Raw genomic sequence first — 14,015 nt, 5'->3', positions numbered from 1 at the left:
TTAATTCAGGAGCATATTTTCTGTATTGATATATTGAATGGTTTTTATTAGTGATGGGATGATGAATAAAAATTGAGAATCAGAAAAATCAAACATTTTCCAGTAATCAGAATTGAACAAATATTGTTGTGATTTCTGATTCTTAAAATGATTTTTCCACATTTAATAAGAAAATTAATTACTGTATTTCTTTCAGTTGAAGATTACAAATTGTTTTAATTATGATATTAACAATTAAGTATTAGAAACTTTATTGAAACTTTTGTGTTGACAAAGCAGAGAGTATTCAATGTCCCATACATGAAGTGATGTTTGTCATGGCAGACTTCTTTCTTTTGTATATCGGGCACAATGAGAGATTGCACTTAGTCAGTACTAACTGATCCATTTTACGGGAGATAGGATGACATGATGAGATAGTTCTTTGAGAAAACTTTTAAAAATTATCTAATAATATATAATTTATTCAAAAGATATTTTGAGATATATTAACTTATAAATTTTTTCCTTATATTATCACAGAGTTTCTACAGATAAAAGTATTTCAGGATTTTTGATTTAATGTGAAGATTAAGTTTGATACGTTATTGGCAATAATTGGAATAATAGTCAAATATTTTGTATTAAAAGTAGATTTTATAAATGTATATTAAAATACTACTAAAATAGTTATTGATACTATATGTATGAAATATAGTAACTACATATAAACAAATAAATAACTACAAATAAACAAAGTTAATATATACAGTTAAATCTGGGTAATTTGAACTTGAATAATTTGAATCTGCCCATATTTTTCTTAAAATTCATATTTTATTTAGTGTTAAAAAATACAGTTAATTAGAAATTTTTGGTATAAGTTTTTTGATAGATAAAAGCTACTATAATTTATATGTTGAATATGAAACTTAAAAAAAGAAAGTAGCATGTGGTCTGGTTTATGGAATATGTGTTTTGGGAATTTCTATAATGCTTGTTCTAGCAACAGTTTTGCCAATAAATTTACAATTTTACTGACATTTGTTTCTAGATAGAATTGTTTAATTATATTTTTATGATATCTAAACATAGAATGTACCCAGTTTAATCTTTAACTTAAATGTTGAAATGATTTAAAGAAGTGGAAAAGAAAGTGAAGAGAAAATATAATACAGTGGAACCTGGTTAACTTGAATCAGTTGAAAAAAAATTCAAACTTTGAGTTAAAAAGTTTCAAGTTAGGGATGTTTGGCTAAAATTCAAGATTTTGTTCATATCCATAATAATAAACTATCTATATGATATTTATATAGGTCTCATTACACTCATTGCCATAAAAATTAATGCATTAAGAAGGAGTTATCAGAATCAAATGAAATCGTACTGTACATGTTTGAGTGTAATGGTGATATAAGTAAATGATTACAAAATGAAAGCAAAAGTATCATTTATTGTAGGAAAAACTACAAATGAAAGGAGGTTCTAGTACTTTGTTGGACCACCTCTAGCATGAATACATGATGTGATATAGGCAGGCATGGAGGCATGCAGGAGCCGTATGGTGTCCTGTGGCATCTCAGTCCACAGTTGCTGCAAGCAGTTCTTTAGTTTAGCCAAACCCCTAAGCTGTCTAACTTGGCATTCTAGGTGATCCCAGAAATGTTCAATCAGTGACAAATTGGGAATAGGCAGGCCAAGATGTAGCAGATGCAGTCCTGCAACACCCTTACTATGTGTGGTTGAACATTGTCCTGTTGGAAAATGGCTCTTGGGAGCCTGTCATGAGAGGCAACCCATGCGGCTGCAGGATGTTGCTAACATATCGCTGGACTGTCATGGGCCTTTGGATCACTACTAGAGATGACCAGCTGTCATATTTGATGGCACCCCCAGACCATCGTACTAGCTGTGGGGACAGTGTGCCACTCCAAAGCATAGGTAGGATTGAGATGTTTACCACAGGACCTTCAGACATGCACACATCAGTGCCTCACACTGAATCTGGTTGTTGCTGTAGATGACTCTGTTCCATTTTGCTGTGGTCCAATCCCATCGGGAGCAACACTACTCCAAACAGAAGTGACAGTGGGTGATGTCAATGACAGCATGTGTAATGGCTGCTGTAATACCAAATGTTCCTCACTCAGATGCCTCAAATGGTTTGGACAGACATGGGCCTGTAATGATGATGCCAACTGTGTCTGGATGCCAAACAATATGGTTGGATGTGTGCATACTTGTTGGAGGACCAGGCAGTCCTCTTGGCTAGTGGTCTGCTGAGAGCATCTTGGATCTGGACACCATGTGTATGAATTCTCTCTCATCCACTGGTTGCAAGAGCTACTCACAGTGTTGTCAGAATGGCTTTTTGGCAAGATGACCATCTGGCTTCTCTTAACCTGACTATCCTTTTCCTCTCAAACACAGTTAGTTGCTCGTATGGTCTTCAATTACAACATAAAAGCATCTCTTGTGAAATAATGTTCTTTGGCAACAGGTAAACTACAAACAGGATGCTTTTGTGTGCTTTTTTATAGGCCAAGAGGGATGCAGTTTAATGCCCTCTGTTGGCATTATGCAATGAGACAACACATTATAACTCTAATCATTTCCATANACGTATATATATATATATATATATAGTAACATATTTTAAAAATATATATGAATATTTTGAAAACAAGTTAACATTTACTCAAATACTTGCCAAATTTATTATATTATTTTAAAATCTAAAAAAATTATTTTAATAGTAATATATAACAAAAATTTATTATTTATTTTAATTTGAAGTTAGACTATTATATATATATAAAGGCAGAAAAGTAAAAATAGATTGTATTTGTTCAGATAAGTGTGAGAAAGTGGACAAAATTGAGTAAGTTCAACATGTTCTATGGGGTTGTCTGTGCCAGCCACAACTTTGATAGAATCCGAGGATGAAACAAGTAAAAATGCATCACAATCCAAGGAGGAAGTCAGATAAATCTGAGATGACAAGATTAAGAGTGAGGCTGCCACATCATAGAGTGCAGCAGACATGACATGACATTACAGGAATAGAAGGTGGTAGATGAGCATGTTGATAAGATTGAACCTGATAATGTTGGACCTAGTGATCTAGATGGTAAAAGAGCCTCAAATTGTCATACCAGAAATGATTAAACAGTGTGACTTTGGACTTCCGAAGTTTGATAAGGGTGTATATATATATTTATAAATTTTATATAGTGGTGCCTTATATTTCAAATTTAATTCATTCCAGACAACTGTTTGAACTCTGAATCATTCAAAGTCTGAAGCAGTTTTTCCCATTAGAAATAATGGAAAGTGAGTTAATCCATTTCCAGACCCTAAACAATACCTGTTTTGATAAACTTAAAATGCAAACACACATAATTTAAGGTAAAAATATAATTGAATGCCCTAATAATAAATTAAAACACAAACAATAAATGAAATACATAAATAATATATAATAAAATGAAAATTGCATTTACTGATTGCACACCATCTACTTTGGCATTAATCATGGCTACCAGATTTGCCACACATGTGCTGCTTTCATGCTTTGCAATAAGTTCCTTTTTCATGGTAGCCCTTTTTGAGCCTTCCTCTTACTAGTTAGACTTCTTTCTTCCACATATTTCTCGAATGCTGTGATTAATTAATAAGTAAAGGCTGAACAGAAAGTTTTTGTATATTTTTAACAGTTGTCATTACTTAATGTAGATGTGTGTGCAATTTAATTATGATATTTATGAATTTTAATACATTATTGATAATTTGAGATTATATTCTTTGTTCAGAAGCTTGTTTTATGCTTTCAGTGCAATTTTTATTCCATGTCCAGTTTGAACTTTGAAGCATTGTTCAAACTCAAGCAAATTTTTGTCAAATTTAACATTTGAACTCAAGCATTTGAAGTTAGTCATTCAAAGTGCAAGGTACCACTGTATTAAATAATTCTGTCTGGAAACTATAATTTAATGTGCTAAAATAATCTAGAAGGCCTGTTATACTCTGTTAGTGCCTGTTTATGAAGGATATTGGTTGTCCTCATGCCTTTTAATGAGATCAACAACCTAACAATATACATGCCTGCCATCACATGATATGATGATTATTTTTAGTTGTACTTGGTTTCCATGCCATATAGAAAGTTTCTGATTAGTTTATTTGATAGATGAACGTTAATTTTTTATTTAAGTTAAAATTTCAGAGGGTTTATGAAAATACTGTATCCAAATCCCATTCAAGTTAAAACAGTTTGATGAATTCAAGATAAACCAGTTTGATTTACCATGCAAATTCCTATACTAAGACAATTGGGAAAAGAAAATGACTTTGAGTTATCTCAGTTTGAGTTAACCAGGTTCCACTGTATTGCCAAACAATGTGGAATACTGCTGAACACCAGAAATTTGCATGAAAACTACTTTAATTTTAAAAAATGGATAATTTGAACTTTTCTTGATTCTTCTTGGTATTTGAATTAAAGATAGCTGACTGCTTAATAATAATAATAATTTTTTATTAAAGTTTAAATCAGATTAATTAATTATGCTTTTCATAATTTTGTAGGATCTAGCAGCTGAAAAATGTTCAATGCCTTATCGAGCACCAGAATTATTTCATGTAGAAAGTTACTCAACAGGGACAGTGTGCCACTCCAAAGCATAGGTAGGATTGAGATGTTTACCACAGGACCTTCAGACATGCACACATCAGTGCCTCACACTGAATCTGGTTGTTGCTGTAGATGACTCTGTTCCATTTTGCTGTGGTCCAATCCCATCGGGAGCAACACTACTCCAAACAGAAGTGACAGTGGGTGATGTCAATGACAGCATGTGTAATGGCTGCTGTAATACCAAATGTTCCTCACTCAGATGCCTCAAATGGTTTGGACAGACATGGGCCTGTAATGATGATGCCAACTGTGTCTGGATGCCAAACAATATGGTTGGATGTGTGCATACTTGTTGGAGGACCAGGCAGTCCTCTTGGCTAGTGGTCTGCTGAGAGCATCTTGGATCTGGACACCATGTGTATGAATTCTCTCTCATCCACTGGTTGCAAGAGCTACTCACAGTGTTGTCAGAATGGCTTTTTGGCAAGATGACCATCTGGCTTCTCTTAACCTGACTATCCTTTTCCTCTCAAACACAGTTAGTTGCTCGTATGGTCTTCAATTACAACATAAAAGCATCTCTTGTGAAATAATGTTCTTTGGCAACAGGTAAACTACAAACAGGATGCTTTTGTGTGCTTTTTTATAGGCCAAGAGGGATGCAGTTTAATGCCCTCTGTTGGCATTATGCAATGAGACAACACATTATAACTCTAATCATTTCCATATGTGAGATAGCCAAGGACGTAATCAAAGTTATGCCACTTACGGGCGCTCGATCGTGAGATCGGCTCTCGTAACTTTTTATAGGAGGGCGGTTAATACGCGAAACCGATCTAGACTGCGAAGTCCAGATCTATGTCAGGATTCCTAGACACCAGTTTGTCAATTTAATTCCGCGGACAAACACGCGTATGAGATCTGATTCATACACAAATTAAGAGTCATTTCTTTTGATAAACAAACAACAATAAATTTAATAAGACGTAAGAAAATAAAAACTAATACAAAATATTAAATGAAGGAATGTTATAACTACTACAATTAAGATACACGTCGAGAGATATATGGACTTATACTATACCCGATGCGCGATCGAGAGAGAGAGCTCACAAAATCGTTATAAAACATACAACCTGGTTTAGTTGTCGTTCGTCTTCTTCTCTGTAGGCAAGGGACACTTTGGAGATAAAGTTCATTTACTTCTTTCCATGGGAGATCGATATGTGCACAAAATCAAAGTATAACTTCTAAGTGCTAACTCGGGAATTATTCTATGTGACTCGTCTAAGGGCGTTGGTCATCAGGAGGAAAACATGTGTGGAGTCCGGACACTTCCAGATCTGTCGATGAACTCCCTGAATTCTGACAAATTTCCTCTATATCTCAGGATTTATGACCAATCATCTGCTAGAAACTCTTTCATGTGAACGGATGAAAGGGGAATCAAAGAGGGGTGGACAGTTCCCATCTGAGCGAGATTTTTAGCGGATAAGGGAAAAACAGAGGATTACGAACTTCCCTCAAAGGAAGTAACATCTGTTATCTGCCTTTTCCCACGTTAAAACATTATTTTTCTCACAAAAATGAAATAATATTTTATGACAATATTTAACATTATTAATAAAATTACTGGTTTAGACCCAGGGCTATTCAGAACTCACACATATGTACTTGAGACTTATCAGCATGCTAAGTTTTGCAGTGATATGACAACTCCTTGATGTGCTGATTTTTATGGCAATGAGTGTACATAGAATCATTATGTTGATGTTAATCTCTGGGTATTGTCCATAAACTCAAATGCTTAACTGAATGGTTAAATACAGTAGACCCCCCTATAACGCTTAGATACGTTCCACGCTAACCGAAAATTACGTTGTAGGAGTGAGCCAATCGCAGCCCGATAGGTGGGAACTTTACGGACTAAGGCTGTTCGAAAGGTTTTCTTCTATAAAATTAACCGATTCTAGACTAATTCCACTCAACATTTCCAAAACACGTATAATTTTTTGGGAGTAATCCGTACAAACTATGCTATAAACAAAAAATTTTAGGATTACTTACACCGTTCGACTACGCCGTTGCTTAAAGCTGGTTTTCATCGCGGAACAGCACGCGAAACGACGGCCGCAATTTCTGATAACGAATTTTTGGCGGAAAAATAACTTTACCTTTGGAGACATCATTAATATAAATAATTTTTATGGACGTTGAATAAGAAGTGTTTCTTTCACAAGAAATGTATAAAATTAGTGCTGTATTAGACTTACGGTACCTAATTTACATACTGTGCAGACGATAACAAACTCAACTTACTAGCTTAAATCTCCGTAGCGTGTTGCCAGGTGGCAGAAAGCATATATATAATTATAATAAACTTACAATAAATTAAGTTAATATATAATTATATATACAGTAGCTAATTTATATATAATTAATATATAATTATATGTACAGTACCTAATTTATATATAATTTATATATAATACTAAACAGACGATAGCAAACTCAATTTAGCCGCTCCGTAGCGTGGCGCAGGGTCGGAGGAAAGTAGTTCGGCTGCTCATCCACTATTGGTCCAGACTCTATCAATCTTGTCGCGAAACGACGTTATGGGAGGTATGTTTTACGAGAGTTTGTACAATTTTTTCGTTACGTTATAGGAATTGTCGTTATTAGAACGTACGTTATAGGGGGGTCGACTGTAATCTACTGAGAAATACTTTTCTGAATGGTTGATCCATTTACTTCTATTCCTAGAATTGATCCTTTTATCAGCAATCCATTCATTTATTACATCAGCTAGTCAGAGAAATCCATCACCAATCAAATAAAACAAAAAATATTTGAAAAAAGCAGGTTTGAATGGCAGTTACAGTATCTAGGTCACAAGCTGTCTGGAAGCCACTATCCCACATGCCTGCCATCACATGATATGATGATTATTTTTAGTTGTACTTGGTTTCCATGCCATATAGATGATTAGTTTATTTGATTAGTTTATTTGATAGATGAATGTTAATTTTTTATTTAAGTTAAAATTTCAGAGGGTTTATGAAAATACTGTATCCAAATCCCATTCAAGTTAAAACAGTTTGATGAATTCAAGATAAACCAGTTTGATTTACCATGCAAATTCCTATACTAAGACAATTGGGAAAAGAAAATGACTTTGAGTTATCTCAGTTTGAGTTAACCAGGTTCCACTGTATTGCCAAACAATGTGGAATACTGCTGAACACCAGAAATTTGCATGAAAACTACTTTAATTTTAAAAAATGGATAATTTGAACTTTTCTTGATTCTTCTTGGTATTTGAATTAAAGATAGCTGACTGCTTAATAATAATAATAATTTTTTATTAAAGTTTAAATCAGATTAATTAATTATGCTTTTCATAATTTTGTAGGATCTAGCAGCTGAAAAATGTTCAATGCCTTATCGAGCACCAGAATTATTTCATGTAGAAAGTTACTCAACAGTTGATGAAAGAGTTGATATCTGGGTAATTAAGTTTTATTTTAAAAAATATTATTTTTTAAATAATTTGTTATTTTGATTATAATAGTTAGATATAGTATAATTAATAGATATACTATAGATATAGTATCTATATACATGGTACAATCCAAAAGTTTGGGGACTGCAGTAATATATGACAACAAAAGCATGTATTTGAAGTTACAGCGTATGAAATTGATTCTATCAAACCTTTCCTACATGTTCAGGTTGGTTTTGCCCATGTCACATGATTAAACTGCAAGCGCTGCTGTTTTCTTCTGGAGATAGTTACCATTGTTCTGTGATGTAATAAAAATGGAGTTTCAAGAGGAGCTGCAACATTAAATTTTGTCAGTGTTTAGATAAAACACCTACGGAGACTTTAAAATTGCTAAGAAAGGTGTACAGTGATTTTACCATGGCGAAATCAAAGGTGTACAAATGGCATCGGCATTTTAAAGAGGGCCGAGAATCCATCACAGACGATGAATGCTCTGGCCGACCTTCGACTTCATGGAATGAGGAAAATGTTGAGTTGGTCTCTCAATGTGTTCACAAATATCGTCGCCAAACCCTTGAAAAAATTGCTGCGGCTACTCACTTATCAAAGACTAGTTGCCAGCGTATTTTAACAGAAGATCTTAACATGCACCAAGCAAAGGAAAAATCATGATGGAGGTGTTTTTGATTCTCAAGGAATTGTTCATTCAGAATTTATTCCCGAAGGCAGAACAGTAAACAAGGAGCATTATCTAGACATTTTATGTCGTTTGAGGGAATGCATTCGTCATAAATGGCCACAGATCTGGCAAAGTGGAGACTGATACCTTCTGTATGACAATGCACCTGCACATCGGTCCCAAATGGTCACACAGTTTCTCGCCAACACTCAAATTAATGTGCTTCCACATCTCACCTATTCACCAAACTTAGCCCCGTGAGATTTTTATTTGTTCCCATCAATGAAAAAGCATTTGCAGGGATGCCATTTTGTGTCATCATATGAGGTGAGAGCAGCATTGCAGGAGGCCTTATGGGAGGTTTAAAAAAATGGCTTCCAGCAGTGCTTCCAGAAGTTATACAAGCGCTGGCAAAAGTGTATCGTTGCCCAAGGTGATTACTTTAAAGATGATTGTGCATCGGCAATATAAACTTTTTAAGGTAAGGAATTTTAAGCCAAGTCCCCGAACTTTTGGATCGTACTACGTATATACTAGAGATGGTTGATAATAATAATAATAATAAGCGCAGAGCCCAAACAGTTAGAAGTTGAATGTTGAAATTTGGTACACAGTTAGGGTACATCACGAGAATGTACACTGAAAAGGGATTTTTTTAAATTCCTCCCATTGGGGAGACGGAGAGGATTAAGGCTTACCCTGAAGAACTATGCTTCTACTGTACTATTTTAGATGCAGTTTTTTGCGTTTTAATAGGGTGCATACACTAAGAAGAGATTTTTTGTAATTTCCCCCACAGAGGTGAGGTTGTTAAGAATGGAAGTGTTAAAAGAAAGTGGCATGCACGATTAACAGGCACAGATGCATTTTTTTGCATTTTTGTGGGAAATCAAACGTATTTTTAGAACCATCTGAAAGTTCTCTAATTAATCTGGAAACAGGGGGACTAATTCTTGCATTCTGTGAACATGGGTAAGATTGGCTATAATGTAATAACCTTAACTTTGCTATCGTTACTTTTTGCCTGAGCAATGCCAGGCTTATTTGCTAGTAATTAGATATAATTATTAATTAAGATCTTTTATTTTAATAATTACAAAATTATTTGTTATTAATTATATAAATTTGCTTTTATTTTTTGTGTAAATTTTAAAAATTATTTAAAGTATTCTGAAAAGTTACAAATAAATTTTTAAGTAATATTAATTTTTATGATGTCATAAATTGCATAAAAGTCTTTCAACTTTTATGCATTTTATACATTGATTTATATATCACCTTCAGAATGCAATATTCAAGATATGAAAGTATTAGCAGTTGTTTCACAAATAACAATGTTTAAAATGTTTCAGGATGCAATATTCAGGCACAATTTTATTGACAATGTGCAAACTCATTCAGCTTAATATCTAGAAATAGAGACATTTTATAGCTCCCCAGGTCACCAGACTTATCTGTTTATAATTACTTCTTGAGGGGCTCCTTAAAAGCAAGATGTATACAAGTTAGCCATATACTACTGATAAGCTAAAATATGTCTGTATGAAAATCAACAATATTCTTATTGAAATATTGGAATGAGAAATTGTTAATCTGCATTGAAGACTGATTGAGTATAAATGTTGTCAAGGTGGGTTGGTCACCTGCAAGTTATAATATTCAAGACAATGAATGTAACTGCATTTGTTTCATAAATGGCAGTGTTTAAGGGTGCAATTGATGTGTTTGTAATTTTTTCTAATTAAAACAAATATCTGTGTTGTTGTTTATAAAAACAATCATTTTATTGAAATACCCTGTATATTCTTTTGCATGGTTTTAGTTTCTCTGATTGCTTTCACTTTTATATTNCTAGTGGCTGTTTTTGGCATAACGTGACAGAACCCAGTTTTTCAGCTTTATATAGTAGATTAAATATGGAATTGCTGTAATTACAGTATTAAAATTAAATTATTGATTATACAGGTTGAATCTATTCACTAAATCACCTAAATTTTTGCTGAGCATAAACCTTATACAGGTTGAATCTCACTAATGTAAGATTCACTAGTCTGGAAATTCTGATGGTTTGGGATATAGCTTCAGGACGGTGATTTGAATTTAGCAGTCATTAATTTGTTAATTGCTTCTAGGCCAGCTGTGCAATGTTGCCATTATGAAAAACTGAAATTATCCAGTTGCAGGATGCTGTCATATCCAAAATTATCTGTAGCTATGTAATGTAAGAGCTTGATTCTGATATTAAAATGATAAAAGTCCAGCAACAAGTTTTGTAACTTCCCTGGCAAAAGTATTTAAAATTATGATGGTACCAGCTGTTATTATATTTTATTTAAGAAACTTTTTATATTATTAAATATAATAAAATAGCAAAAAGCTTAATTTTGAGGGTAGAGATGAGTTTTATAAAAAAACAAATTGTAAGTACTAATAATGAGTAAAATCTTCATTAAGTCCAATCCACTTCAAATATGACATGAAACCCCCTCACTCTCTCAGCACCCTGACCTTTAACCACCAAATTGAATAAAATCAATCCCCCTAATACATAAATTTATCTGAAATATTTTAAACATTTTTGACAAATGACACAGAAGTTATTAAGCTTTGAAGTAGGTGAACAAAATTATGCCCTCACATGCACACAAACATCCATAAATCAGAAAAAAAATGCCAAAAATATGTTTTTGCATTTCTCAATGTTTCAAGGTCTCCTGAGTCTAAAAATATGAAAATATGGGGGGGTCATTTTTTTAACTGATTGCCATACTTTACCTTTGTTATACATAACAAAGGAGAAGTAAAAAAGAAAACATCATCTGCCAAAGGTTGTCATAGATCAGTATTTCTCAAGCTATGGGTCACAACCCAATAGTGGGGTTGCAAAATGATACTACCTTTCACATAAATACTTGTAATACTTGTATTATTGAAATGTTCTGTAAGAATTAGGAACAATACAAGGTAGATGCATCTATTAATCTGTTTATCTGTTTTTTTCTTATAATTATTATTATCCAGTGACAAAATTAAGTTTATAGAATATCTGTGTATGAAATTGATTTCCCTTTTCTATTTTGAATAACATCAAAACATATTTTATATAATGTTTTACTTATAAAACCATATAAGTTGCAATGGTTTTGAAAATATTTCATTGTTTGTTGTCATAAATAACAATAAATTATACAAAATAAATAATGGATAAATTTTGATACAAGTGGACCAATAAATAATTTTTAAGGAATTTTTTGTGTTTATACAAAATGAAATTGACAAAATCTTACAAACTGAAATTGAAAAAAATTATTTGTTACAAATTGAAATTGGCCTGAACCACTTTTAATTAATAGAAATGTACTCAATGTTACATTTCACATGTAGAAATTATCATCAATAATGCATAATTTTATTTTGTTATATAATATACAGTGAGTCTAGTTTACCAGGTTTTTTAAAAATTTTATATTATAAATGTTTTGATCGTGGAAACATTACAAACAAATATATTGGGTCATGTGAGCAAAAAGTTTGAGAAACACTGATCATAGATTACAGCCTGTCTTTTTGTATTTTTATGTTTTGTTCAAACGAAAAGTAGCCAATTTAATTTTTTTGTGATTTTTAAATACTTATACTGAAAAATTTAGCAGATTTTCTAAAAAATCCAATATCACCTCACATTATCCTTAAATCAACTAATTATCTGCAATCTGGCAACATTGAAATTGTGACACTACCAGTAGCCTGTATTGTTTGTCTGCCACAACTTAAGGTAGCTTATTCTATTACTCAGTATACAGATATTACTATATTGCTATTTTTTACTTTAAGCTTCAGTGGTTTGGAAAATCCACTGCTCTGGCATCTTTCTAGCCCAAGCTTGTAGATTAGTGACATTCAACCTGTAATTGAATTCATATAATTATAAAATAAAATAGTTCATTTATTGGTATTTATTTTTTTAAATTTCTAATTAAGTTTTGAATTGAAATTTAATAAGACTTCTTAAAAAATTTAATAACATTTAATATTATTTTTCTTTTACAGTCTTTAGGTTGTTGTCTTTATGCAATGTGTTATTTTCATTCACCATTTGAACCAGCATATGAAAGAGGAGATAGTATAGCATTAGCTGTATTAAATGGAAATATTGAATTACCAGAAAACAGTCCGTAAGTGTATACTTTTAAAAATTTAATAAAATTGGAATTTTTTCTATTTAAATATCAGATTAACATAGAAGAAACTGAGTATTGTAAAATGAAGCTATTTTAAATGTTTAACTCAATTTCAGTTGATAGAAAAATTTCATTTGATAGAATTTTTCATATAGGAAGTAACTTTACTAGCACTTTGTTTGCACTGCAAACAGATAGTCATAATGAGTGGTATCTAAGGTATGACAGGTAGGACATGTGCCTTGAGTGCCACTGAGCAGTTCCTATTAGTCATAAAAGCAGTGTTTGGATAGTAAAAAAAGATTTTATTCTTTTTAATACATCTGTGAAGAAACATTTTAACAATTCATAGTCTACATCTTTTAAATCCAAAAAAATTATTTACATTGAAGAAAAAAGATGATGATCTTAATGATGAAAAGAGATGATATTTTCTTCTAGAATAAGAATATTGACAAGGATACTGGGCATTTATCATATTTTAATATAAATTTCCAAAGCTCATTCAGACTGTTCAAGAGAATCACACAATCTGAACATGGCTTAGAAATTTATACTAAATTACAATAAATAATAAATTCACATATAAAATGTTAACTCAGGATATTCTTCAATATTTTAATTTGAAGTTAGACTATTTTGTAAATAGTCTAACTTAACTTCAAATTAAAATAAATAATAAATTTTTGTTATATATTATTATTGAAATAATTTTTTTTAGATTTTAAAATAATATAATAAATTTGGCAAGTATTTGAGTAAATGTTAACTTGTTTTCAAAATATTNACGTATATATATATATATATATATAGTAACATATTTTAAAAATATATATGAATATTTTGAAAACAAGTTAACATTTACTCAAATACTTGCCAAATTTATTATATTATTTTAAAATCTAAAAAAATTATTTTAATAGTAATATATAACAAAAATTTATTATTTATTTTAATTTGAAGTTAGACTATTATATATATATAAAGGCAGAAAAGTAAAAATAGATTGTATTTGTTCAGATAAGTGTGAGAAAG

At 31.8% G+C, this 14,015-nt stretch overlaps 1 protein-coding gene across 1 annotated transcript in view; it reads left to right on the top strand.

The window, feature by feature from the left end:
• LOC111618031 (serine/threonine-protein kinase 16-like) overlaps positions 1 to 13,165 on the top strand; it is a 44,845-nt gene extending 31,680 nt beyond the window's left edge. The window contains exons 5-6 of the mRNA XM_023359451.1: positions 8,028 to 8,123; positions 12,850 to 13,165. Coding sequence (XP_023215219.1) covers positions 8,028 to 8,123; positions 12,850 to 12,978 — 225 coding nt within the window. The 3' untranslated portion in view covers positions 12,979 to 13,165. The remainder of the gene's footprint in view (positions 1 to 8,027; positions 8,124 to 12,849) is intronic.
• Positions 13,166 to 14,015: the final 850 nt, after the last annotated feature.

The sequence above is a fragment of the Centruroides sculpturatus genome, unplaced genomic scaffold, assembly GCF_000671375.1.
Source record: "Centruroides sculpturatus isolate CEXI.00-Female unplaced genomic scaffold, Cexi_2.0 scaffold47, whole genome shotgun sequence".
Classification (NCBI taxonomy): Eukaryota; Metazoa; Arthropoda; class Arachnida; order Scorpiones; family Buthidae; genus Centruroides; species Centruroides sculpturatus.
Note: the sequence above shows the minus strand (reverse complement) of the source record. Positions and strands in the feature narration are given on the sequence as shown.